The following is a 25587-nucleotide window of genomic DNA, read 5'->3' as shown; positions in this document are numbered from 1 at the left end:
TTATTGCTGTTTAGTCGCTAAGTCATGTCCAACTCTTTGCGACCCCCATGGACTGTAAGCCCACCAGGCCCTTCTGTCCCTGGGATTTCCCGGGCAAGAATACTACAGTGGGTTGCCATTTCCTCCTCCAGGGGATCTTCCCCACCTGGGGATCAAACCCGAATCTCCTGTTTTGGCAGGCAGATTCTTTAACTGCTGAGCCACTAGGGTAGCCCTTAGTATCAACGTTTTTAACAGGCAGATAAGTTTCCCATTGGTAAAACGGTAATAATACAGGGCTTATCTGCACAGGGCCAGGCCTATGGTACTTGATTGCTTGATAACTACTGCTGTTAGGAGCTTTCCGTCCAACCCGCCCACCCCACCCCAGCCCCCACCTCCCCCAGAATAGAGGTGTTTTTATACCAGACATTAGAGGGCTTTTTGGTTTGTTTTTTATGTCTAAGGCTTTCTTCCATTAAACTGAAAACTCTTGCAGGTTGCAATACCCCTCCCTACAGCGTTTAGCACACCACGTACACAGGGCAGATACTCAGTAAGCACGTGGACATATGTGGCTTCCATCAGGGTCTGAGAGGCGTGGTCTCAGAATGCAGGGAAAGGCCTGCAAATGAGACCACACTGAGGATGCAGTGAGCAGGGCCCCCAACCTCAGTTTGGAGAAAGAGTCCTCCTCCTTGTCCTCTTCCCTATCCCACCACCCGCCCCCACAGAGCACACACAGCTGCACTGAAACGCATCCGTGCCCAGGGCACCCTGTACCATTCCTTGGGACACTGATTAACTCGAGAGAGGCACAGCTTAGCAGGGGAGATGCAACTGATCAGTCCTAGGGGTTAGGCAAACAAAACTCAAACTGGGGCCAGAGCTGCCCAGCTCTGAAAGGGAGGTGGACAGACACATGGGTCCACAGGAGTGCAGCCTCACCCAACTGTGAGCCCCTCTGGGGCAGGATCCGTGTCCTACCTGCCTCTTCCACCAAGCCCACGGGGTGCAGAAGAGGGGTCTGAGGACATCTGTCACTGACAGGGCAAAGGTCCAGGAATCCCACTCCACACTGGAGGGGTCTGCAAATCTGGGTTTGCAGGGCAGCTCCACTTGGACCACTACACCTCAGCTTCATCTGAAAGCAGCTACCCACCAGCGAAGTTTAAAAACGGGCGATAATGACAATCAGGATTAATAGCACCAGGCCCTCTTCAAAGCACTTCATGTGTCGTAACTTACGAATCGTCACAATAAGGCACGTAGGCCAAGTGTGCAACACAGGTTTGGCATGTTACATGTACTCCACAAATATCATTCCACCTATCAGAAGAAAGGAGTCCATTTTTCTGACCAACTGCTGCTGCTGCTGCTGCTGCTAAGTCGCTTCAGTCGTGTCCGACTCTGTGAGACCCCATAGCCAGCAGCCCACCAGGCTCCCCTGTCCCTGGGATTCTCCAGGCAAGAACACTGGAGTGGGTTGCCATTTCCTTCTCCAGGGCATGAAAGTGAAAAGTGAAAGTGAAGTCGCTCAGTCGTGTCCCGGCTCCTAGCGACCCCATGGACTGCAGCCTACAAGGCTCCTCCGCCCACGGGATTTTCCAGGCAAGAGTACGGGAGTGGGGTGCCATTGCCTTCTCCGACCAACACTTAACTTGAAAAAGGGGGAAAGAGAAAAGAGAGAAGCAGAGATGCCAGTCCAGAGGAGAGAGGGAACCCCAGGGAGGGTCCTGAACGTGAAACCAAGGGTGGGGAGGAGAGAAACGAAACGTGCTTTAAAAAAAAAAAAATAGAGGTGCCCTCAGAGGAGAAGGCTGTACTCAGGCGGCAGGCAAATGTCTTTATCCATCCGGAGAAAGACGAGGTGATCAAGCGGCTCCTTTCTCACCGTGGGGATCCAAGAGGGCACCGAACCAACCCACCTCACCCGCCGGTGGGCAGGACCCCTTAGCTAAAAGACCTTTGGGAGATGGACACATCGCAGGAGGTGGGTGTCGGGCGGCATCAGAGGAAGCGACCCCCGGCGGAGAGAAGCCTCTGGGAAACCCGGAGGGGGTCTGGCCCGGAGGGAGCCCGGTTCGGGAGCGAGGGTGGAGCCCGGTTCGGGGGTCTGGCCCGGAAGGAGCCCGGTTCGGGGGCGGGGATGGAGCCCGGTTCGGGGGTCCGGCGCGGAGGGAGCCCGGTGCGGGGACGGGAGTCGAGGCCGGTGCGGGGGCGGGAGTGGAGCCCAGTTTGGGGGTCTGGCCCGAAGGGAGCCCAGTTAGGGGACAGGGGCGGGGGGGGGGGGCGCCCAGCGACTCCTGGGGCCCCGGGGCCAGCAGGCGCCCCTTGGCCTGCCCGGCGCTCACTCACCCGGCCGCCCTCCCACGGCGGGCCAGCAGGGCGCGGCAGAGCGCGGCCGAACGCAGCAGCATCCCGGGATCCCCGCGCGGCCGCTCGCTGGACCGGCCCCGCTTGGAGCCACTGGACGGCTCCGCCCCGCCTGGAGCGCACCACCTCGGTGGGCTGGGGGGGGAACTGCCGCCTCGGCCGCCCTCCAAGTCGGGCCCAGCCTAAACGCCTCTGTGTTTGCCTCCTGCTAATAGAAGAATTCTCCCCCGAGGGCCTGACGAAGAACGCTATCATATGACGCAGGGCAAAGCAGCCCAAGAGCGAAGCCCCGAAGCGTACGCGTTTCCCCCTTTCCTCCTGTATGGTATGACCCGGTCGCCCTCCGACGGGGGCCGGGGGCAGGAGGGCGTGAGCTCCATCCACCAATCAGAGTGAGCCATGAGAGCTCCCGGACCAATCAGAGGGGCGGTTAAGTTGCAACCTGCTTAGGCCGGGATTAGAGGGGCAGAAGCAGCCAATGAAAGAGCGGGGATGGGGCACGTGTGAGGCGGAGCGGAAGGATTGGGGTCTGCTCGTCAGGTGTCGCTGGAGGCCCTACCCGGAGGCTCTCGCTGCCCTTGGCCGGGGGCTGCCAGACTCTTACACCCTGCAGAGGGCCTCGTCGTGGCCGGCCCCCTTCCTCACCTCGGGGGCTGCAGCCTGGCTCTAGCCTCCTGGTAGGGACGCAGCCACCCTCCACTCCCGACCTGGAGCGGAGCCACCTAGTTGCCTAAGGCATTGCGCTTGGACAAATCGGTCTACTTCCTTGCAGATTACAATGTAAGATAAAACCCGAACCAATCTGCGCTCGGACTTCCCTTCAAAAGCTCTGGACGCGGAATCCGTTTTATTCCTCTGCTTTATTTTGGCGCCCCGGACCAAAATTTGAATGTTCTCTCCGGGACGTTGTTTGCACGAACACGTGAACCTTATTGACAACTCAGATTCTGAAGTTCTGAGGATGGAATCTTAGGGGCCCGTTCTGTTCCTTAAGGACTGTTAACAACTTTCCCAACGCTCTCTTGTAATGTATCTGTTAGTATTTTCTCCAGCGGTGTGTACCGAGAACCTGCTTAGGAGTCAGAGTTCCGATGCTGATCGTGGTTTCTCCCTGTGATGTTGACAAGATACGTAACTTTCCTGGGCCTCAGTTCTGTGTCTGTAAAGTGGGGGTAATAATACCCGCCTTAGAACTTCCTCCTTATTTCATTATCACTCCTCTTTATCTGGGAGGCCACACTCTTTAAGGCACTTCGGAGAATTTAAACAAAAGAGTGGGGAGTGGGGAAGGAAACTTCAGTCCTCCTCTGGTGGGAGACGGGTTCCCAGAGCCCCTGCAGATACCAAAATCCACGGATACTAGTCACTTAATTAAGACGGCACAAGACAGCTTGCTCCACCAGAGAATGGAAAATTTGCAGATTCAGAGGGCAATATGATCAATAGGCCCCCAGTTCCAAACCAGGCTGTGCTAGTTCTTCAGGCTGTGATCTCTCTGGCTCTCTTCCCCTTCTATGAAATAGGTATAATTCCTGCTTTAACTGCTTCCAAAGATTTTATTGTGAGATGTGAGGTGATGTAAAATTTCCCTATTTGATCACTAATCGGCCAATGACTTTGAGTGTTTATGTGGCCTGTGTCCTCTTGCCCCTCCCCCATCACTTTATCCTTAATTTAAAAAGAAAAAAGCATCAATTCTAAGACATTTCACTTTATTTAAAAGAAGCCAATATACAGGATATAAAGGGCATGATATTTACAACAATACAGTAAACAGGTTGGTTTCCGGTAGGGTCAGTAGTCTTTCAACGAGTATAAACCCCCCCTTCCCCTTGACGCTAAACCCAGCTGGCAGACAAACAGCAACAGTGGGGTGGGATGGGACTTCAGGATATAAAGTCTCCCCGGACAGGGCTAAAAATAAGGTAGATGCGAAAATGTCCACGAAGGAGTCTATGGGCGGAGGGTGCCTTTACCTCACTGCTTTGATGGCTTGGCAGGGGGAATGGTGAGGGGTTTGCCCGAGCCTAACACACAGCCCACCCCGAGCCTGGAAGTCTTCCACTCATTTCTCAGCTCTCTCCCAAATACAGCTGACTTGGCAATGGATCTTGGCCGACCAGAGTCGGAGCAACTAATCAGAGCCCACCCTCTGAAGCAGAGCTTGCCCCCCGCCCAGCACCCCCTTTCCCTCCCACCACCCTACTCCATTCTGAATTCCCCACTGCCCAGCCACTACCACAAATGCCCTCACCCCGGCCTTCCAATGGCCAGGGGGCTGGGCGATCAAGGGACAGAGAAATGGGGTGAGGGGTGACCTTTGCGCTGCTGAAGCCGCCCATGGGTATGGATGAGCAGGTGGTGAGGATGAGAAAAGGTGAGGGGTACTGATTATATTAAATCCAGCAGCAACATGCATCTTGTCCACAGAAAAATGCTGGGCTACCATAACTGCCTACCCTAGATTTTAAAAAAACCTTTCCTTTCATAAAAATAGATGAGAGTCTCTTGCTTTATAAATAGATTACATTTAGCTTAAGTTATACCTTATATGACCCCCTGCCCCACACCCTCTCCCCCCATCCCAAGCCAAAGATTCTCCAGGTCATCTGAGCTCCATCCACGGAGCTAAGTCCATGATGGACAGGCCAGTCAGAGACCTCTAGACATATTGCCACAAGAAAACAAAATGTGTTTACTTGTCAATCATTTTTTTCCCTGTTCAGAATCTCAGAAGTGTGTGTGCGTGTGTGTTCCACAATCAGGGAGCCCAAAGGAAGCTACTCTCCCTGCCCCTCCCCAATCCTCTCTTTTTATAAACCCCCCCAAAATAGGAGAGCAAAAGAGGGCAGCACAGGAGAACCCATCTGAGAACAAATCTGAAACACCAATGTCAATATGACACTGGGCTGAGAAATAGAAAACCAAAATTAAGTATTTACATCTTTACAAAGGACGGACCAGTTGGTCCCAACTGGACCTGGTGCTGCCCCAGCGAGCGTTGGGGTCTTTCTTGGCAAGCTGTGAGCCCATGGCAAAGGGGGCAAGCGGGGCCCACTGGCAACTAACTCAAAAAAAGAACTTAGTGGGGAGGGAGGCAGCCAGGCTAAAGCCCAGGACCACACCCGGGAGGCAGGGCACTAACACTCTTGCTGTCCCCCCATCCACCAGCCCCAAATCCTTGCTCCCCAGGGAGAGCAGCTATTGGAAACCAGCAGGACGGATCTCTCTGGCCAGCATCTGACCCTGGCTCCTGCCACTTCCATACTTCCTAGATAAATTCAGAGTACCCTAGTCCCCAAAGACAAATATCCTATGTATACAAGGCGGGAAGGAAAAATAATACTACTGGACAGCAATCACCGCAGGAACCTTAGTTACCCCCTAAATACTTCTACTGTTGCTTACTGTCTTAACTCTGTCACCCTCCCACCACCCTGAGGCAGGCTTCCATTCTGCCCACCTGCCCACAGCACTCAATGCCTCCCCCACCCTGGGCAGAGGAGGCCCGGGGGGCGGCGGCTTCCCACCCTCCCGGAAACGGAAAATCTTTTCAGCAGCTGAGGTCCAAGCCCAACTGGCTCTGATAACCTTTGGTTAAAATAAAAATAAAACAACAATAACAATAACAACAATAATAATCTGTTTGAACCCTGTAACCTTTAGAACAAGGGTCAGTGAGAAGGAGAAGATGTGGGTGATCTCTCCTCCGAAACCTCGTCCCTTCACGTACCTAACGAGGGACTATCTGGCTAAGAGATGCTGGGAATGGAAGACGTTCAGCCAGACTTTTACGGGGAACCAGGAGGAGGTTCTCCCACGAAAACAAAACAAAGCAAAAAAAAAAAAAAGAAAAAGGAAAAAATTCACAATAAAGGCCACCAAGTTCATAAATAAAAATTACACACCATCACTAACACTCTCCTCTCTCCATATATATATATATATATTTATATAATATGAATATTATATACAATGGTTTTAAGACTGCAAAACAGGTGGGGAAACAGAAGAGAGAGGAGGCCCTTACAAATCACTGGTCCTCTGGGGAGGAAAGACAGGAGGCCTGATCTACTCAGAGCCCCTCCTCTGCTTGCAGACACAGGCCGTGGGGTAGTAAGGAGCTCTGGTCCTTGGGCACATTTTGCTCCTCTGACCTCCAGGGGGAGCTCCTGAGCCAACAAAACCAAAAATCCCCAATCATACCAGGGGATTGGTAGTAGTGAGTGGTGGGTCCAAAAAGACACTAAAAAAAAAAAAAGTAAAGCCTGCTCTTCGGGCTCCCAGCTGAGACTTGAGGGTGGCCTCCACACAATGCCCTCTGACTCAGGTCCACTCAAGTCTGGAGAGATACTGGCTCAGATTAACTCTCCAACGGATCAATCAAGCAGTGAATTACAGTAGAGGTGAGCGTATGTCCATCCATGAGCGTGCTCTCAGGCGAGCTCCCGCTCCGGCCACCTCCTCTGCCAGCAGTCCCCGCTGCCTCCCTTTCCAGTGCCCGCCGATGGCCAAACAGTGGGCAGCTGGGGCACAGTGGAGAACCAAGATGCTGGCAGGCAGTACTGACCCAGCTCCCTGGAGGAGGCGGTGGCTACCAGGCCTGGCCCCCTCCAGACTTTCTCACAGAGAAATTTCAGATCTATAACCCCTTACTGTTGGCTGGGGAAAAAAAAAAAACAACATCAGGGCAATAAAAAGACATTCCCCACCCCCAATCCCCACCCGCCTCCCCAACCCACGGAAGTTCCTAGAAAGCAAGCAGTCAGGTGGCTGAGGTCCTCGGGACCCCCACCTCGCTACCAACCTTGACCAAACCCCCTCCCAAGTCAGTGCTCACCCGCAGAGGCTGCGAGAGAGAGAGAGAGAGAGAGAGAGAGAGAGAGAGAGAGAGAGGGAGAGAGATCACCCTAGCTTCCGCCTCCTTCCCAGCTCCAGGGGAAAACCAAGGAGCTAGTTGGGAGAGGGCCCGCCTCCCACAATGGTATAAGGCAAGCTGCTTTTTTTTGTTTTTTTGTTTTTTTTTTTTTTGCATAGTAGTTTAAACACAGTGAGGCTCCACCTTCCCCCACAGTGCCTTCTCCCTCTGCTTTGCCACTCGATCCAAAAAGAAAAGAAAAATTTGTCCTTCCCTCCCTCCTTCTAGCCTTCTCTCCCCTTCAGTAAATGACATGCCCTCGGGAAGTCCCCACCCAGGCCTGGAAAGGTGAAGGCAGGCAGCGCCTTCCTGGGGGGGAGGTGGACCATCCCAAGTTCAACTCCAGCAGGGGCGGGAAGGCAGAGCTCATGGCCAATCAGAGGAGCAGGTGGGAGGGTAGAAAAAGGCATTGACCACACCCGGGGGGGCCCCCCCGCCCTCACCTTAGAGTTTTGTATAAAAACACCTGCTAGGAATAATTCTTTGGAGCTCAAAGTGGCTCAGCTGAAGGGAAAAGGCACAGTTAACACTGCATCGTCCGGACAGAAGTCTGCATTTGTGATGTGGAGAACAATAGAAATTGACAGCACCATTCCTTGGGTGGGTGGATGGAGGGGGCACTGGTTGGTGGTGGGCGGAGAAAGGAAGGAAGGAAGCAGCGGTCCCTGGGGGCCTCCAGAGAAGGGAGGGCATCGGAAGTCTGCGTGGTCAGGGCTGGGAGCCCCACTTCCTGGCCCCGTGGGGAGAGGCGGGCAGAGGCCCCATCGCCAAGACCACCAGGCACGGGCTGGGGGGGTGGGGGGCGTGCCTCAGTCATCAGCTGACCATGGGCTCCACGTCCGCCTCCCGCTCAAAGTCGTCCGGGATCTCGTCTGTACTTCCTGAGTCGCTGCTGGCCACGGAGCTTGGGGATGGTGAATTCCTGGAAGGGCACAACAGAACAGGAGACTTCAGAGGGCAGCCTGGGGCAGACAGCAGGAAGGATGGAGCAGCCCCTCCTGGAAAACCTAGCCTCCGCGGGGGATCCTCACCGAGACCCACCCTCTCTGCTTTCCTTAGAGTCTTCGAAGTTCAGGGCTTAAACAAGGCTCTCGAGACCTCGTGCAACGCCCTGGTGCTGAGCGCTCCATGGGAGCAGGAACCATGGGTCCAGTTCAGCTCCTACACTCCCATCATCTGGGCAACTAACTCAGAGCCCAAAGGGAGGCCACAGAGAATAGCAGTTCACAGCACTGGGTTCGAGTTTCCAACTCATCACTGCTGAGCCGGGGGACCTAGTGCAAGCTGTTTACCCTGCCTGCATGCGTGCTCCTCTGTCCAAACAGTGGGGACAGCAGAAGCGGGTTCTGGGAATCAGTGAGCTGAGGGCAACATGCTCAGCTCCCCCCCCCACACACACACAGCTTCCCCCGCTTCTCCGTCTCTTACGGCCCAAACGGTGCAAGAACACCGTCATGATGAGAGAAATGATTATAACTGACATATTTGTGCTTCAGGCCAAGCGCTGTTACTTGTCATTTTATCACTAACATGTCTTTCTCCCCTGAACGGGGGCTCCCCAGGTGGTTCAGTGGTAAAAGCCCGCCTGCCAATGCCAGCGATGCGGGTTTGATCTCTGAGTCAGGCAGATCCCCTAGGGACGGAAATGGCAACCCAGTCCAGTATTCTTGCCGGGAAAATTCCATGGACAGGGGAGCCTGGTGGGCTACAATCCATGGAGTCACAAAGAGTCGGACATGACAGCAACTGCACACACACACACACACACACTCCCCGAAAAGCTGCGTGTTCCCTAAGGGCAGGAGCTGTCTCTGTGCTGGCAGGGAAGGAGGCCTGATGTGTGTTGGTCTCCTGGGGACCAGCTCATGTGCCCTTAGGTTAGAAGATGGGAAAGGAAGGAAAATTGCTTCCTCAGGACCCATGTTAAGCCCCGCCTACCTCCCCACCCAGCAGCTCAGCAGGAAGTGGGGCGTGGGCTCCTGGAGGGCAGAGGCTGTGACCTGCTCATCGCTGTATCCCCAGAGCCTTGCACAGAGCACAACTTCTCAAAGGAGCCTTCCACCGTCCCACACCGATGGGAACAGGCTGGCTGTGCGAGCCACGTGAGCGTAGCTGTGTAAGGCACGCGGTAGGTGGCTGACGGTCACGGGACGCCCAGACCGCCGGGCCGGCGGACGGAGTCCCCAGGCCGCAAGTCGCAGCCCAGAGCCCGCGCCACACGCCCGCGGGGGCAGCGGCGGCGCGTGCCCGTGCGCAGGGAAGGCGGCGCGGGCGGTACCTGTCTGCGGAGCCCTTGATGAGCCGGCGGCACGTCTCCATCTGCACGTCCAGGCCCCGCTTCATGCTGCACATTTCCATGTACTCGTGCAGGTGGCGGTTCATGTCGCTCTTGGCTGTGGCCAGCTCCAGCTGCGAAGAGCCGACACGGGGGAGAGCGCAGGTCACCCTCACAGCGAGCCGCGCGGCGACCTCGCGCCCTCGGCGCCGGGCCATCCCACGGCGCCACACCCCCCGCTGGGGTAGCCCCCAGCAGCTCTGGCCTGGGCACTCCTTCACGCGGACTGCGTCAGAAAAGGGGGCTCACGCTTCTGACCCTTCTCCTCAACCAAGGGCTCCATCCCTCGGGGAGGAGCCGGGCTTCCCTTCCTCCCGCCTGACAATGGCTGACTCTCACACACAGGTGTGCCAGGCACACACACAGGCTCTGGAGCAGGGAGAACTGGGCTTGCAGGCCGCTTCCTGGCTGGGGGGTCTCAGGCAAGTCACTTGGTCTCTTTGACCTCATCTCCTCTGTAAAATGGGTACACAGTGCCCACTGCACAGGGTGTAGGCACCTAGGTCCCCCTCGGGTACACACACAGGGTATGAGAATACCAACAAAGGTGTATTTTTAAAGGGCTCAGGGCCCAGTGTCACTTGATATCATTCAAATGTCAGTTCCCATTATTTTGAGATCACCATATCAGTCAAACAACTTAAGAAAAAACCTCTCTGGGGCAGACAGGTATCACTACCCCCATTTTACAGATTAGGAAACTGAGGCCCTACCCAAGAGAGGGGTGACTTGCCCAGCACCAGGCCAGGAGAATCAGTGGGTCTCCTGACTCCCAATCCTGGTGCCTGCCCTGCTATCCCAGCCCCTGTGCACATGGGTTCTTAGTCACCAGGGGCCTCTGGGGTCACGTGGGGGACATCACCGGGGGCCTCGGGGGTCGCTCGGGGACATGCACAAGCGGGCGCCTCACCTCGATCTGGCCGATCGTCTCCTGATACTCCTTGTCTCTCGTCTTGAAGAAGGATTCGGTCTCGTGGATCAGGTTGCCCAGGTTTTCCTCTTGCTGGAGAAACGGAACAGGGCGGACAGCTTAACCAGGTGGTGGGGCTGCCGGGAAAGATCGAGGGACGGGGGAGCACAGGAACGAGGCGCCCCCGGGGCCCGCCTGCCAGCTCACCTCGCCCTGCAGGTCGAGGCTCGGGTTGCAGTTGGTGAAGTCTTCCCAGAGCAGCAGCGTGTCTTCATTCTCTTCCCACGTCAGGCTGTCACAGTCATCGTCGAAGTCAAAGGTCTCCCGCCTTGGGGGGGGGGGGGACGGGCGGGCATGAGTGAACAGTCAGGCTGCAGGGGCCCGGGCAGGGGGGGAGCACGGGGCACGGGGAGGGGCCTGCCAGGTGGCTGTCTAAAACCACGAGAGCAGTAGCCAAAGGGGACGTGCGCCTTCTCCACGGAGCGCAGCTCTTCCAATGCAGAATGTACGTATGTATTACGGATACAAGTTAAACTGCATATTCCTAACAATGCCAGTCTCTCATTAATGAAGACTAAAGATAGCGTCTTGTGAATGGTTTCCATTCATTTAACAACTCATTGCTCGAGCCCCTACTATACCTGAGATGATTCATATAATCTTCTCTGCAACTTAGAAAGGTGGGTATATTGCTCCCATTTTACAGATGAGGAAACTGCAGCTCAGAAAGAATAAACTAGGGCTGAAAGCCAGATCTTTCTGTTCTCTATGGCTTTTTCCTCTCCATCAAAGCACACCCACAGGACCGATGACTAGGCATATATCAAAGTGTGATTCATTCCATCCTCACAACAGTCCTAAGAGGTCAATATGATTGTTAGTCCCATTTCACAGGTAAGGAAATTGAGGCTCAGAGGGATTAGGTGGAAACTTCTAGAATAATACATGCTGGAAATCGGATTTGAATGGAAATGCTCAGTGATTTCTGGGCTTCCCTATTCACTAGAACTGGCAATAGGGTGATGGACCGTGCAGGTGTATCTGGGACTGAGGGAGTTCTGCAGATGTACTGGTTACCCCAACTGCAGGGGACTATTAAAAAAAAAATAATTCAGCCCAATACACCCATTATTCAGATGGGAAGGCTGAGGTCTACAGGAGTAAGTCGCTTGAGAGGCAGATGTGAGTCCCAAGTCCTGATTCCCATCCCAGGGCTCTCCCTGCTGCCCACGCTCACTCCTTCAACTCCTCTCTGGATCCTACAGTGCACCGCTCCCAACCTGCTGGGGCCACTGGGCAGGGCCCAAGAACCTCAGGAAAAGCGCTGTCCACAGCGCCCCTGGAGCCCGGCTCCCCACCAAAAAGCAGTTCCTGCAGGAGCCTGTAGGTGGCTCCCGGCGTCCGGCGACCAGAGCTGGGACCCGGCCGGCTGCCCTGGGAGGCACTGCCCACCCCTTGGCCAGACAGCTCCAGGCAGGCTCCCGGGTCAAAGGTTGACCCATCACCGCATCGCATACTGGACTGCTGATTTCACTTCCTTCCCGGCAGCTGGGACCAGAAGGCAACCCTGGCTGAGTAATGGAGAAGGAGAAAGGACAGGAAGCTGGACAAGAGGAAGGACTCAGAAGAGGGGGCCCGGCCCCCCAGATGTGGGGGGCGGGACCGAGGAAGAGGCGTGGCCATGGTGCAGAGAAAGGAGCAGATTCCTCCCCTTCTCCGGGATCTGAACATGAACGTGAAGTCGCTCAGTCGTGTCTGACTCTTTGTGACCCCATGGACCTGTAGCCTACCAGGCTCCTCTGTCCATGGGGTTTTCCAGGCAAGAGTACTGGAGTGGATTGCCATTTCCTTCTCTAAGGGATCTTCCCAACCCAGGGATCGAACCCAGGTCTCCCGCATCGTAGACAGACGCGTTACCGTCTGAGCCACCAGGGAACTCCTGGATCTGAAGCCCAAGCAATTGATTTTGATCAAAACAAAACAGCCCTGACTCGGGCGCAGTTATTCAAAGACTTCAGAGGAACTGGCCCGTGGCACCTTCTGCCTTGGGTCTCAGCCCGGAACCAGGGAGAGGTCGGTGGGAGGGGGCCAGGGCCCCACCCAGGGTGTGGCCTGATGGCTTTGGTGAGAACTGCCAGTATGGAGGGGTGATCAGAGAGTTTCGTTTTGCTTTAACTTAGGCAGCTTGACAACCAGATCAATCTAATTGATGGGTTTAATACTAAGCCCAGTTCAGACCTGTCAACACTCAGGTGCCCGTTTTTGCAGCATGGCAAAGAGCACACATGGACCCAGGAGCAGTCCACTCGCCCCCCGACCCGGCCCGCCCACTTTCTGGGCAGGCTGTGGATTCCTGGTGACCTGGTGAGAACCTGGGAAACAATTTCTTCAAAGAAGCCCTTTACTTCAACTGAATGAGCCCAGCCAGGGTCTCTGGGGCCTAAACTCAGCTGGACACTCAAGAATGCCCACAGCAACCTTCAGAAAACCTAGACCTGCCCAAGGGTTCTCTCTCCTCAGCGAAAGATGAGAACGTGAGAAGGGAGGGGCGCGTGTTTGGCGCTAAGTAGCTTCAGTCGTGTCCGACTCCTCTGTCCATGGGACTCTCCAGGCAAGAACACTGGAGTGGGTTGCCACGCCCTCCTCCAGGGGAGCTTCCTGACCCAGGGATTGAACCCGCGTCTCTTACGTCTGGGCAGGTTCTTGACCGCTCGCGCCACCTGGGAAGCCCATGAGAAGGGGTAGGGGTGGGGGGGTGTTGAAAGATGGATCAAGAGCCTAGGAGCCTCCTTGTTACCCTCAAAACACCAACCCCTGCTCTCCGCAAGCACAGCGCCATCTCAGTTTTGTTTCAAGGGAGTGTCATGCAAACCATCCCGCCCGGGTCCGACTCCTATCTCCCTGCCGAGTCAAGGGTGGGTATGGCGTGGCAGGAGAGACAGAAAGAGGGAAATCTCTCTGAGGACACAGCCGGCCCTGGACCAAGATCCTGGGGTCAGACCTCTGTCCTGACCCGCCTGCCCTCTCTGAGCTGCGTCCTCATCTGTGATGAAGGGCTGGGCGGAGTGAGCATGGGACTCTACTACCTGGGCCAGCCCCAAGCTTGGCAGGAAGGGTCTGGAGAGGCCCGAGCCCCTGGCTTCTGAAACGAGTATGATGGTAGGGCGCCGTATGGGTGGTGACGGCCCATCCGAGTCAAGCGCTAAAATCCAGCCCTGCTGTTGGGACACCCAGGACTCCCGGGGAAGGACATCAGGCCAGAAAGCACGCTCGGCCGTGAGGCTCAGAGACCAGGGGGTGGGGGGAGAAGGAAGTGGGAGGGAAGATGGAGCCCTGGGTCAGGGCTCAGGGTACCAACGGCAGGGGACTCTGGGGAGAGGGCTGGCAAGGGCAGGCCCGTGGGGCAGGGGGAAGTAGACTCAGAGACGCAGCCCCAGCCTGCCGTCTGAGCAAGGCCCTGAGCTGAATCAGCCTATGCCTGCAGCCGCTCCCCTCCCCACCCCACGCAGGATGCCACGTGGACGCGAGCCAGAGGTGGGTCAGGACTGCAAGTGTGGCATGGAATAACCAGGGCCACAGTGGGTCCCTGCCCCAGACAGCCGCGCCCGGCCGGTGCCCAGCAAACCAGCTGTCTGCAGAGACCAGAGCGGGCCCAGCTAGTGCCCAGCAAACCAGCTGTCTGCGGAGACCAGAGCGGGCTGCCCAGGTGCTGCTACTTATTGTTCTGTAGTCACTAAGTCATATCCGGCTCTCCGCGGCCCCATGGACTGCAGCCTGTCCAGCTCCTCTGTCCACGGGATTTTCCAGGCAAGAATACTAGAGTGGGCTGCCATTTCCTTCTCCAGCAGATCTTCCCGACCCAGGGATCAAACTTGCGTCTCTTGCGTCGGCAGGCAGGTTTGCGAGCCACCCAGGAAGCCCAGGCGGGTAGCTAGTGTCCCATCGTGGCAAAATTTAAGCTATTAGCGTGCCACTGCTGAGCCTGCAGTGGGCAGACATCAGCTTTCACGAGCTGGCACAAACCGGCTCCAGCCCACCACTGACCACACGAAAGCCCGGACTCTGCCACTAACCCAGGCCGCCGCTTAACGCAAGGGAAAAGAAAAATTTTTTTGACTTTGTATGGTGATGAATGTTAGGCTTATTGTGGTGAGCATTTCACAATATATACATATACTGAATCACAATGTTGCATAGCTGAAACTAAAATAAACTTACCATGTCAGTTATATCGTAACTTAAGGGAAAAAAAAACTGTCCACAAATATGACCACTATTTGGCTTCTCCAGTGGCTCAGCAGTAAAAAATCTGCCTGCCAAGCAGGAGACGTGGGTTCAACCCCTGGGTCGGAAAGATCCCCTGGAGAGGGCAATGACAACCCACTGCGGTTATTCTTGCCCGAAAAATCCCACGGACAGAGGAGCCTGGTGGGCTACAGTCTATGGGGTTGCAAGGAGTCGGACGCAACTTAGCAACCAAACAGAAATGAGCGCTATTACCAGTCTGGCCTTTTCTGAAAATGTGAAACTTCCCAAATACTAAATGTTGAAAATGAATCCAGATTCTCGCAGAACATCACGCTGGCCAACAAAGCATCTGGAGGCTACTTGTCAGCCAGCCCAGGGCACCGGTTTGCGCCCCTTGCCCTGGCAATCTGGGGAGACAGACAGGGGCCCCGGGCGCGAGGGCAGCCAGGATACTCACAGCTGGTTAAACACGCGCTTCATCTCATCCGTGATGTTCATGGAGCCGACCTCGTCGTCTGAGAACCGGTTCACCTCCCCATCCTGCTCGGAGATGTCATCGTCGGAAGCCACCTTACGCTCTTTCTTTTTGGGGACCACCTGACCCAGAAGGAGAAAGATCAACATCACTGGGCAGCCCTGCGGGAATGGGGGGCGGGGAGGACTGGGAAGGGAGGTGGCGTCCCAAGGGATGGATGGAGTGTGGCTGGGGCGGCCACTGCCAGGAAGGGTGCAGGTCCTCTAAGAAGCAGGTGGCACTAGCAGGAAGCGTGAGGTGCGGAGGCATGCGGGGCAGAGGAACAGACGGCCTAGCCCCTTCCCTGCCCTGGGAGGCCTGGAGATTCGGCCGGCCGGATGTCTCAGAGCTCCCCGGAGAGACACAGAAGCCCTTATGCAGGTCAGATGGCTCCATGCTTCCCAGAGCCCTCCTGCTCCCATGCAAAGGCGACAGGTAGGCAGCCCCGGTTCAGCGAGCTTCCTCCACTCCAAGCAGACAAGACGCGACAAACCAGATGCAGGCTGAATGGGCCCTTGCTTCCCCACAGAGGGGCAGCCGGAAGGCACCCAGGGGAGCCCAGGCCTCACCCCACTACAGCCAGAGCCACACACTCAAAGCCAACGGCACGCTGTTTTGCTCTGGGCTCGAGCAAAAGCCAAACCACAACCCCAAACTCAAGAAGCAGCCTTTGGAGAATGGCAGATGCCCTTTGGGCACCTGGACAGCCCCCAAGCCCTCCCTGGAGGACACGCGCCAGTGGTAACCCATCGCCTTCACTCTGGACACAGACGTTTGCTCGCTGGGGGTAGGGAAGTGGGGGACTGAATGAGTCTCAATGTGGGAATGAAAGAAGAGTCAGCAGGCCAACAGTTCCCCTTCTGAATTCTGAGGCCCGAGGGCTAGGGCTCAGGCCGGCTTGCCTAGGCTCCCACAGTCCGGCCAGGGCTCCCCGACCACAGCCCTGGTCCGCGGCTCCTGCTCCCAGGAGAGGCAGGAGGCAGGGCAAGGGGCCCAAGGTGGACAGGCAGACTGAGCCCTGGAAGGTCCGGAGACCCGAGTCCTCGTCCCAGTTCTTCTGCCATGCTCTTCCAGGAGCCCGGCACGTCGCCCCCCACCCCCCGATGAGTGGTGTCCTCGGACATAGGATGAAGCGGTCAGCCTCGATGACGGAGTTGCACGTGCCTGTGAGTCTATGCAGTCCCTGACTCTACACTTTCCTGGGAGGCCGGAGCGCTGGGCAAAGGCTGCCTGGGGGTGGGTTGGGGAGCCGGGGAGGGACATGGGCGGGGTGTGAGGGGCCCGGGGCAGGGTGGCCGGGGTGGGCAGCGGGCAGCGCCGGCTGGTGAGTGGGGCGGCCCTCGTCACCTGGAAGATCTTGGACACGTCTTCCGAGTTCCGCTGCTGCGCGACATCGCACAGCTTGGCCGTGATGTCGATCCGGCGGCAGATGTCCATGTCGACCTTCATGGCCTTTTCTTGGATCTTTGTGTCCAGGTCTGTCATGGGCTGCAGGGGGGATAGCAGGGGTTACGTGAGCTGGGGGGCCAAGCGAGGGGTGGGGCAGGCACCCCCAGGCTCCGGCTGGGCAGAGGGGTGGGGAGACCCCCCAGGTGCTGGGCAGGAGGTCCCCGCAGTCCGAGGGGGGCCCTGCAGCCTTTGCTGGGCATGAAGGGTCGGGCCGGTGGCTCGGGCTCGGGGCAAGGGGCCGGGGGACGTAGGTGCCGTGGGGACCAAGGAAGACTGTGTTTGCCGGTCTCCCTAAGGGCCGGAAGGCATCCTCTCAGCAGACACGGCGTCAGTGTTGGTTTTGTCGGAACGAGGGAAAAAGAAAGACGCGTCCCAGCGCTGAAAGGCCACCCTGCTCCCGCGGCGGGTCTGCCCCACCTCTCCCCAACAAAGATTCCTCCCAGGCTGACGGTGGGGGCTACCTTGGACGGGTGGGGGTCCCCCAGACCCCGGTAAGGGGAGCCTTCTGCCCTCTTCCAGCCATCCCAGCCTCACACCGCCCAGGGCCAGAAGCCACGGCCGGCGGAGGCACCTGTCCTGGGCTCCATCTCCCTCCTGCAGTCTTTCTCTACATACTGCCCGCGGCCCGAAGGTGGCAGGAAACCAGGTCCCCAGCAGGAAGGAGGCCCTTGCTGCTCTGCCAACAGCTGCCCCCGCCCACAGTGACTCAGAGGGGCTCCGACTGTCCCAAGGACGCGCACACCGGCCAGTCCCGACTCAACAGAGCAACCTCAGGAAGGCCGCTGGCCCAGGTAGCCTCTCGGCCCGGCGCAGACCAGACCTGGGGGCCCCTTCAGCCTGCCATCGGCAACCCCTGCGCCAGACACGGAGGCCCCTGGCCGCCCCCGTCCCCCACCCCCACGCTGGTGAGCTGACAGAGTCGGAGCGAACGCACACAGGCCGTCAGAGGAGCCCGGGGCGGGCGGATGGGTTAAGCAGCTGATTAATGCATCTCTACTCAGACCACAGGAAGCAGGGGAGGGGCGGGGAGGGGGGCCTGATCTCCGATGCATCCGTCATCCTCACAGGTCAAACGCAGCCAGCCAGGACTCTAACTAGAAGCCGAGCTCTGGAGCCTCGGAGTGAATGAAGCGTTCTGCATGATGGGTGGGGGGGTGGGGGGGGGGTTCATGACACCTGGGGGTGGCAGCCGGAGGCACTTACGTCACTCATGAGCCCCTTAAACACCACCAGCTCGGCCTTGAGACGCTCAATCTTCTCGTTCATCTCCTCCTGGATGGCTTCTGCCTCCTGCGCTGCCTACGAGGGACGGAGACCAGGGAGGGGATCAGGGGGTGCTGGGTGGGCTCCCCAGTGTGAGGCGGAGAGGCCGGACACCTGGGTTTAGAGCCCGGATGGACGCCTGACATCCAACCATGCCGGGTGCCTCTGTGCCCCAGGGGAAGGGAGCCAAGACCTTGACCCAGCCTGGCTCCCCGCTCAGCCCTCACTTCACCCCTCGGCCTAAAACAATTCTTTTCTGAGAACTGTTCGTTGGATGGAAAAATCCATGGCAGACATTGAGAGAAAAAGTGGATATAAAAGCGATTCCTGTGGGTCAAAATAGCAGGTCAATGTATGTCAAAGTGCCAATATGTGACCATCTCCGGTCTCCAGAATGGCAGCATCACGCGTGTCAGCCTCACTGAGCATGCACATCCAGGGGCTGTACACGAACCCAGAAACGCCCAGAAGGTCACGCACTGACTCAGCAACAGGGGGCAGGAGAACCGGAGGCTAAGTTTCGTTTTCTTCTCTGTGCTTCTCTGAACTTTCCAAGTGTTGGCCCGTGACCATGTTACGTTTGTAAAGTAAAAAGACCTTTTCTCACAAAAGAAAGCAGGGCTGGGGGGCAGGGAACCTTCATCCTCTTCCTTCTACGCATTATTTTAACCGTTCCTTGACGTTGATGTCTTTTAATGTCTCCTGGACATTATTTTAATCCCTCTCTAACTTCCTTAGAAGATCAATGCTTATTTTCTTTCTTTCTTCTTTGGTTATTTATTTATGTAGATGAACAATGCTCTAATTATCAGAAGGCGACTTTTTTCAGTGTTAAAAAGAGCCATCCACGGCTTCACACGGGGTTGCCACGCTTGTGCCCATTTGGCTGAGAGGAGAACAGAGCCGAGAAGGTCACGTCTGCTCCCCAGGGTGCACCGCCAGCCCGTGTGAAGCAGGGCCCAGAGCACAGAGCCACCAAGCCAGAAAAGCCAGAGGCCGTCCTCACACCTGCCACAGAGCGCCCCTGGGGCTGGGAGCCCACCTGGCAACGAGCCCCCCCGCCCTCTCCGAGGCACTCGGCCCTGAGTCCAGTCCTGCGTGGCTGAGACAGCAATGGGGCTCCTGTGCCCAGGCTTTTCTGCAACTGCGTGCCGGGGATGCCTTCCCAGCCCCGAAGCAGGGGAGGTAGGAGAGGCCCCCGGCCCCACAAAGGAGAGGCTGAGCTGACACAGCCCAGAGGCTGTGCTGGGAACCAGCCCCCAGCCTCGCCCCTCGACCGCGTGGCTTGCTCCCAGCCCCTCCCGGTTGGGACCTCTTACCTCTTGCAGCGTGTCCACCATGGTCTGCAGGTTCACGCGCTTGGCGAGCTCCTCCTCCCACCTGCAACAGCCAAGAGGGACAGGCGGTCAGAGGGTGGCCTCCCCGGGGCAGCCCACCCCCAGGCACAGTGCCAGCATCCACCCTGGACCGCCCCCGCGCTGGCTGAGGAAGGTGCAGCAGGGACTCCAGCCCCGCCTGTGTCCCGGAGCTCCCAGGCAGGGGCCGGTGGGCAGATGCATGATGCCAGGCTCCAGGCATAGCACAGCCCCGCCGGGAGGCGTGGCGGGACGGGCCACCGCCCCGCCCCTGTGCGCACACGGTGTAAGGTGCTGGACGAATGCTGCCGCCCCTTCCGCTCCTGTGAGACGCGGTTCTGAGACTGTTCTCAGGAGCCGGGCTACAGCCAACACCATGTTCAGGCTCTCCTTTGCATCCACAAGAAACAAACTTTTTTCGTGCCAACCATTGCAATCTCAGAGTCAACCTGTCCTGCCACCTACCCTAACCAACAAAGACACCTCCCACATAGCTGTTATCATCCCTTTCTTACAGATGAGGAAACTGAGGCTCAGAGAGGTTACATATCTTGCCCAAAGACACACAGCTAGTTAGGGGATGAGGTTGGACTTCAAACCCAGGTCTGTTTTTTAACATTAAAACACAAAAAGATATAAGTCTCACTTATTTAATGCCTGGGCTTCACTGCCGGCTTAGATGGTAAAGAATCGGTCTGCAAAGCGGGAGACCTGGGTTCGATACCCGGGTGGGGAAGATCCCCTGGAGGAGGGCTTGGCAACCCACTCCAGTATTCGTGCCTGGAGAATCCCCACGGACAGAAGAGCCTGGTGGGCTACCGTCCATGGGGTCGCAGAGCTGGACACAGCACATTTCATGCCTAAGGGAGGGTGAGGGCAGGCGGGGCCAGGACTCAGGCTGCGGGCTCCAGATCGGGTGCTGGAGACCCTGCTGGGCTCCCCATGGACCGTGGACCCCAGGGAGCCCTGACCCCCTCCCCGACCCAGATGGCCCTGCTGCCCCAGAGGAGCGGGCCCTTCTCCAGCCACGGGACAGACAGACCGGGGGCTTCTCTCTTTCTTCACCCCGGGGCTGCCTCCCTACATGGCCTCAGAGCAGGCAGAAGCCTTGAGGATGCTGTCAGGGCCAGCTAAAAATAGGCCAGAGGGGAGGGATGGCTGAAGAGCGGGTTACGTCACCGGCTTTTGGAAACAAGAGAAAACGGATACTGTTTGCACACACAGAGGAAAATTCCTCCCCTTTCCCACACGAGACACAGACACCCCGGGCAGGGCTCCCAGAGGACACACATGCTCCCCCCTCCTTTTGGTCTACACCAGCCCCTGGCGGCAGCGGCCAGGCCTCGATCAGCAGCGGGAGGCAGAGTTCAGAACTCCGTGGGCAGCGGGGCTGGGTGGGCGTCCTGGTGTGGATGAGAGATACAGAGGGAACCAAGGAGGGGCAGGGAGAGAGTCTAAGAGTCTGACCCGGGCAGGATCGTCTCATGGAACACTCCCGTGGTACAAACGGAGACACCGAGGCCTGTGTGTGAAAGGAACCTGCCCAAGGTCACCCAGCATGTCGTGGGCGGGGCCATGAGTCCAAGGAACAGCTGGGGAACAGGAACCCCAGGTGGGGAGAAGCTCAAGGCTGCCCTCAGCTTGCCCAGCACACAGGGTGTCCGGGGCTGCCCTCGAGCGAGGCTGAGGCCCAGAATACAGGGCCCGAGCTGAATCATCTCTCCTGGCCACACTGCCCTGAGGGGGGCAGGGGACTGCCTTCCAAAGCTGCTGAGCAGAGCGGGGCCAAGGGAGGGCGCTGACCGCAGCCTGGCCCCCAGGGTCAGCCTCACTACTGCGTTCCTGCAGCAACAGCAAGATAAGGGGGGCAGCGAGGCATGGGATGTGGGCACCTGGGGGCATCTCACCCACACACACACACACCAGCTTCTCAGAGGAGCCTCTGGGATGAGGCCAGCCCCCTCTCACTTTTCCTTTTCCTGGAAGCAAACTTCTCGTGAGGAAGGTGGGGCAGCGGGTCAACAGACCCATTGAACAGACAGGAAAAGTGAGGCCCAGCAAAGGAGAGCAGGTCAGATCAATGCAGAGCGAGGACACAAGCCACGTCTTTGGATCCTCAGACACAGGAGTCGCAGTAGCAGCAGCCACTGATTGGCGAGCACCACTCGAGTCCCCTGCACTGGGCTCAGTGCCTTGGACACATCTCATTGGCTTGCATCTGACCTCGTAACCCTCTCCTGTAAAGACATTTTCCCCAAACCCATTTTGCAGATGACAGACCTGAGTTTCAGAGAGGTGTAACCTGTCTAAGGCCACACACAACCAGTCAGCAGGGATGGGACTCAAGTCAAGCTCACGCTCTCAAGCCTCCAGTTTTCAAATGGGACGAGCGTGGGCGTCACCCAGGGACCGCGCTCACGTGCAGAGTCGGTTCAGCAGGTCTGGGGTGGGGCTCATTTCTTACGCGCTCCCCAGCGGAAGGTGCTTTGGGGGCCCCCTCACTTCGCTAAGCTGCACCCCAGGTGAGCTTGCACAAGTGATGTCATCGGCCTTTCATTTCCAGAGCTGGATGGGCGCACGGCCGGTGCACCTGCCCCAGGAGACCCAGGAAGGACCCCTGTGTGTTGACAGCAGTTGGCTTGACAGACTGAGCCGCTGCCCTCGCTGACCTCCCCTCCCAGCCCTCGGCAGGAAAGCTTGGCTGTGCCCGCTTCCATGTTGACAGTGCAGAAACGCTTTGCCCTTCAGCTGCTCTGGCGGACTGGGGTGAGAGGATGGATGAGTGATGTTTCTCGAGGAGCCCCAGATGCCCTGCATTCACGGCAACTCAGCCGAGGGGGAAGGAGCGTGAAGCTGAGCCAGAAACTGGTCACCCAAGTTGTGGGCTTTAGGACATTCCAACACCTGCTTCCCAGGCCCATCCCCTCCCCTGCCCTGGATCTGCTCACAGGAGCTTGGTTTCAGCAGGAGGGGAGTTTCAGGCGTCGGGACCAACATAAGCAAAGACAGGCCAGCAGGAAGCCAGGGAGAAGCCAGCTGCCACCAAGAGGGGACACGCCTACAGTGGGCCAGGGGCTGCTGAGCGCACAGTGGGCGTGAAGCCGCAGAGAGACCGCCTCCCTGTTTCACAGGTGGGAAAATAAAGGCCCAGCGCACCCGGGCAATGCTAGCCAAGGCCAGGACAGCCCGGATCGCTTGGATCCACCTCTGCCTTCCCTGACCCACCAGCTCAAAAAACTTCCAAACTCTATCTTCTCTTGAAGGGAGTGGAGAGAAGGACATTTATTGGTCACTTTCAGGGTGGTGAACACCATGCCGGGCCTTCACATACACATAAAAGATGAACTATCACTTAATCCTGCCCTAAGGGTGGCCCCCACTTTACAGACAGAGGAGACAGAATTAGAGGCAACCTGACTCCCTTTTCCCTCCTGCCACTTCAGCCTCCTGAAATCCATCCATTCTCCCAGGCCTGTCTCACATGTCATCTCTCCTCCAAACCAAGGCAGCCACTCCCCTGGTTTTCCCTCCTTGAGCCCAGGCTTGACCTGGCAGGCCACAGGACGCCGTCGTCCCCGGGGCCGCTTGGCAGCGGCATCTCATCCATGGAGCCAGCCCATAATGCCAGGGACAGCGGCAGACCACCCACCGTCTCCTCCACGCCCAGGCGTGCTCAGGCCCAGGTCTGGCTCTCGCTCCCAGCAGCCCACGGGGACCCTCTCTGGCCCCAGCATCCTCCCACTCTCTCCGCACCTGCGGACGCCCTCCAGCCACGGCTCTCACAGCGGTCTCGGCTGTGGATGCTCAGGAAGCAGGCAGGGTGGGTGATGGCGGTGCCGATGCTGATGTGACCGGGCGGCCCCCGCGGACGGGGCGCGGACAGGGTGCCCGGCGCCACCCGCAGAGCCTGCCTTCAGCTTCACAGGAACCTCTAGGCCGGGTTAGAGCATCTCCACGGGACTGATGAAAATGCTACAGTCCACAAGCACGAGGCCCCTCCCCCGGAATCACACAGCGGGCCGCGGGGCTGGGGGAGGGGGAGTGCTCTTCTACAGAAACAAGAGACTCAGAGAATTTCCAGAAACAAAGGCTGAAAGGGCCCAGAATCCACCTAGACCACACCTCTGAGTACAAAGCAAAGCAAAGTGAGGTGCAGGGTTGCCCAGGGCGTGGACAGCGGGGCGGGCGCCCTCCCCTGCCCCGGCCGAACGGCTTGAGTCTGAACCCCGGCATCTGCTTCTACCGCTTGGGCCCTCAGTATCTCCATCTTTAAAGGAGACGGAGTGTGAGCCCAGCACCCCCCGGGGACGCTCAAGAAGAGCCATTCTGCCCCTACACTCCAGGCTCAGACCGGGGAGCCCACAGGTGAAGACGTGCATGCAGACAGCAAGGCCAGCTCCTCCAGCAACCCCCTCCAGAGGGCTCGGGCACCCTGCGCCCGGCTTGTCGGGGCCCAGAGCGGGGGAGACGCCAGTTCTAGGTGGGGAAGGGGGTACAGAGTGGCGCTGCAGGGGTCGGGTCTAAAGCGGGGGTCTGGCCCCTCCCCAGCAGTTCACGATGACTACTTCTATGCTCCCTGCACTAACCCCAGCCTCACTTGCAAGGAGTCAGACAGCTGTTGAACGGAGTTGCTGAATGAATGTGTCACGCAAGTGTCCAAATCTTTGTTGTGACGAGACAAAGAACCGAGGAACACACACTTGCGTGACAGATGGATGGGTGACCCAGGTGGCTCGCGCCCTCCCCAGCCGGGGCCGCTTGGACGGCGTCCTCAGTCTGAGCCCCAGCCTGGGGGCCTCGCCATTCAGCTCCGACCGTCCGCTTGGCTCCAGACCCTCCCCCGGGAGAGGCCCTGCACTGTGGGGCGAGCTGGCCAGACCGGAAGCGGGCCGGGAGAAGGAGAAAGCGTATCTGTCCTGCTCTCCGCAGCTCCAGGCCGGGGCAGGAGAGCAGGGAGGTCAGGGCTGCGGGCGGTGGGAAGAGATGCCTCCCCGGCATCCACACAGGCTCAGCCACCGTCTTAGCAGAAGGAGTGGAGACGGCCGCCCCCCAGCCCCCCCAGACCCAGCCAGATGTGGTCACCTGCATTCCTGTGGAGCCACCACTGGACCACGTGATGGACGGGAAGTCTGGGCAGGCTGCTGGGGGGAGGGGAGGCACTGAGGGGCCAGCCCCCACCCCCACCCCCAGCCAACGACAGGGCCAGGGTCTCCCTGCCCCCACAAGCTCGGGGTGACAGACCCGCAGGAAAGGGGCCACAAAGCCTGGCTTCGGAGGGGCGGAAGGCCGGGCTGAAGTCACTGGCAGAGGGACTGACTCACAGCTGCTTCACTTCCTGTGGGTCACAGAAAGAGGCTCCGGGGCTCCAGCTCCAGAGGAAAGCGGGTGCAGCCCCCGCAAAACCATTGCAGTCCCGGGGGCAGCCCAGGGGGCCTCTGGGGAGAAAGTCCTGGGGACCCCAGGGAGGGGGGCGGCGGGAGACTGGGTTAGCATGCTGTCCCTGGTGCTGGCTGGCTGTGTGACTCTGGGCAAGTCAGCCACCCTCTCTGGGCGGGAAGCGCAGCCCCTCTGAGGCTGTGAGAACACACGGGGTCCAGTGGTGTGGCTGCAAATGCCCAGCCCCTCCCCTGGCACACAGAGTACACCGCAGACGCACCAAGGCTCAACTCCGACTGCAGGATCCCACGGCTGGCTCCAGCAGCCAGGCCTCCGGGGGGCTGGGAGGCGCCGCAGGAATGGTCCACACCTTGCCGGGGAGGGCGAGCCACCGGCACGCCCAAGCCAGCTCACTCAGGTGATGGGAAGCAAGCTCAGGTGAGGCTGGGCCGGAGCCATGGGTGGAAAACTTCATTTGGGGCCAAGTGTGGGCCCTGCCTCCGGCGGTGGGCAGGTGGGCGGAGGGCAGTTTGCACCCGGGGCCCGAGGAGCTCACCCCATGTCATGTGACTCCAGCCGGGGGCCTGCTGTAGCCATGCTGCCCACCTGCCCGTCTCTGCACTGCCCACCCGCCCACGGATGCAGAGAGGTGCCCCTGCCCTACCCGCGTGGGCATGCCTTGCCCCAGCCTCATGGCAGAGCCGGGGCCCCAAGTGCCAGCTCCTTGTCTAGACTAACGTCTGAGCTGGAGGACCAGGCAGACCAGGGCGACCCTTCCTCAAATGCAGTCTCATGGAAACCAGCGGGCTACAGATCAGAGCGGGCGCTCGGCAGGCCCCTACCCGCTGACTTCTACTGAGCCCC

The 25587-nt window shown here is 58.3% G+C and overlaps 2 protein-coding genes across 2 annotated transcripts in view; both read right to left on the bottom strand.

The window, feature by feature from the left end:
* The window catches only part of ALDH4A1 (aldehyde dehydrogenase 4 family member A1), a 33725-nt gene extending 31312 nt beyond the window's left edge, over positions 1-2413 (bottom strand). The window contains exon 1 of the mRNA XM_052658087.1: positions 2338-2413. Within this exon, the coding sequence (XP_052514047.1) occupies positions 2338-2399 (62 nt within the window). The 5' untranslated portion in view covers positions 2400-2413. The remainder of the gene's footprint in view (positions 1-2337) is intronic.
* Positions 2414-7073: 4660 nt separating this feature from the next.
* The window catches only part of IFFO2 (intermediate filament family orphan 2), a 46851-nt gene continuing 28337 nt past the window's right edge, over positions 7074-25587 (bottom strand). Inside the window, exons 2-9 of the mRNA XM_052659622.1 lie at positions 19312-19372; positions 17933-18028; positions 16628-16768; positions 15224-15363; positions 10726-10846; positions 10519-10611; positions 9552-9682; positions 7074-8195 (exon numbers count right to left, since the gene is read on the bottom strand). Of these exons, the coding sequence (XP_052515582.1) occupies positions 8090-8195; positions 9552-9682; positions 10519-10611; positions 10726-10846; positions 15224-15363; positions 16628-16768; positions 17933-18028; positions 19312-19372 (889 nt within the window). The 3' untranslated portion in view covers positions 7074-8089. The remainder of the gene's footprint in view (positions 8196-9551; positions 9683-10518; positions 10612-10725; positions 10847-15223; positions 15364-16627; positions 16769-17932; positions 18029-19311; positions 19373-25587) is intronic.

This window comes from Budorcas taxicolor, chromosome 2 (genome assembly GCF_023091745.1).
Source record: "Budorcas taxicolor isolate Tak-1 chromosome 2, Takin1.1, whole genome shotgun sequence".
NCBI lineage: Eukaryota > Metazoa > Chordata > Mammalia > Artiodactyla > Bovidae > Budorcas > Budorcas taxicolor.
The sequence above is the reverse complement of the archived record's forward strand: the minus strand, read 5'-3'. Positions and strand labels throughout refer to the sequence as shown.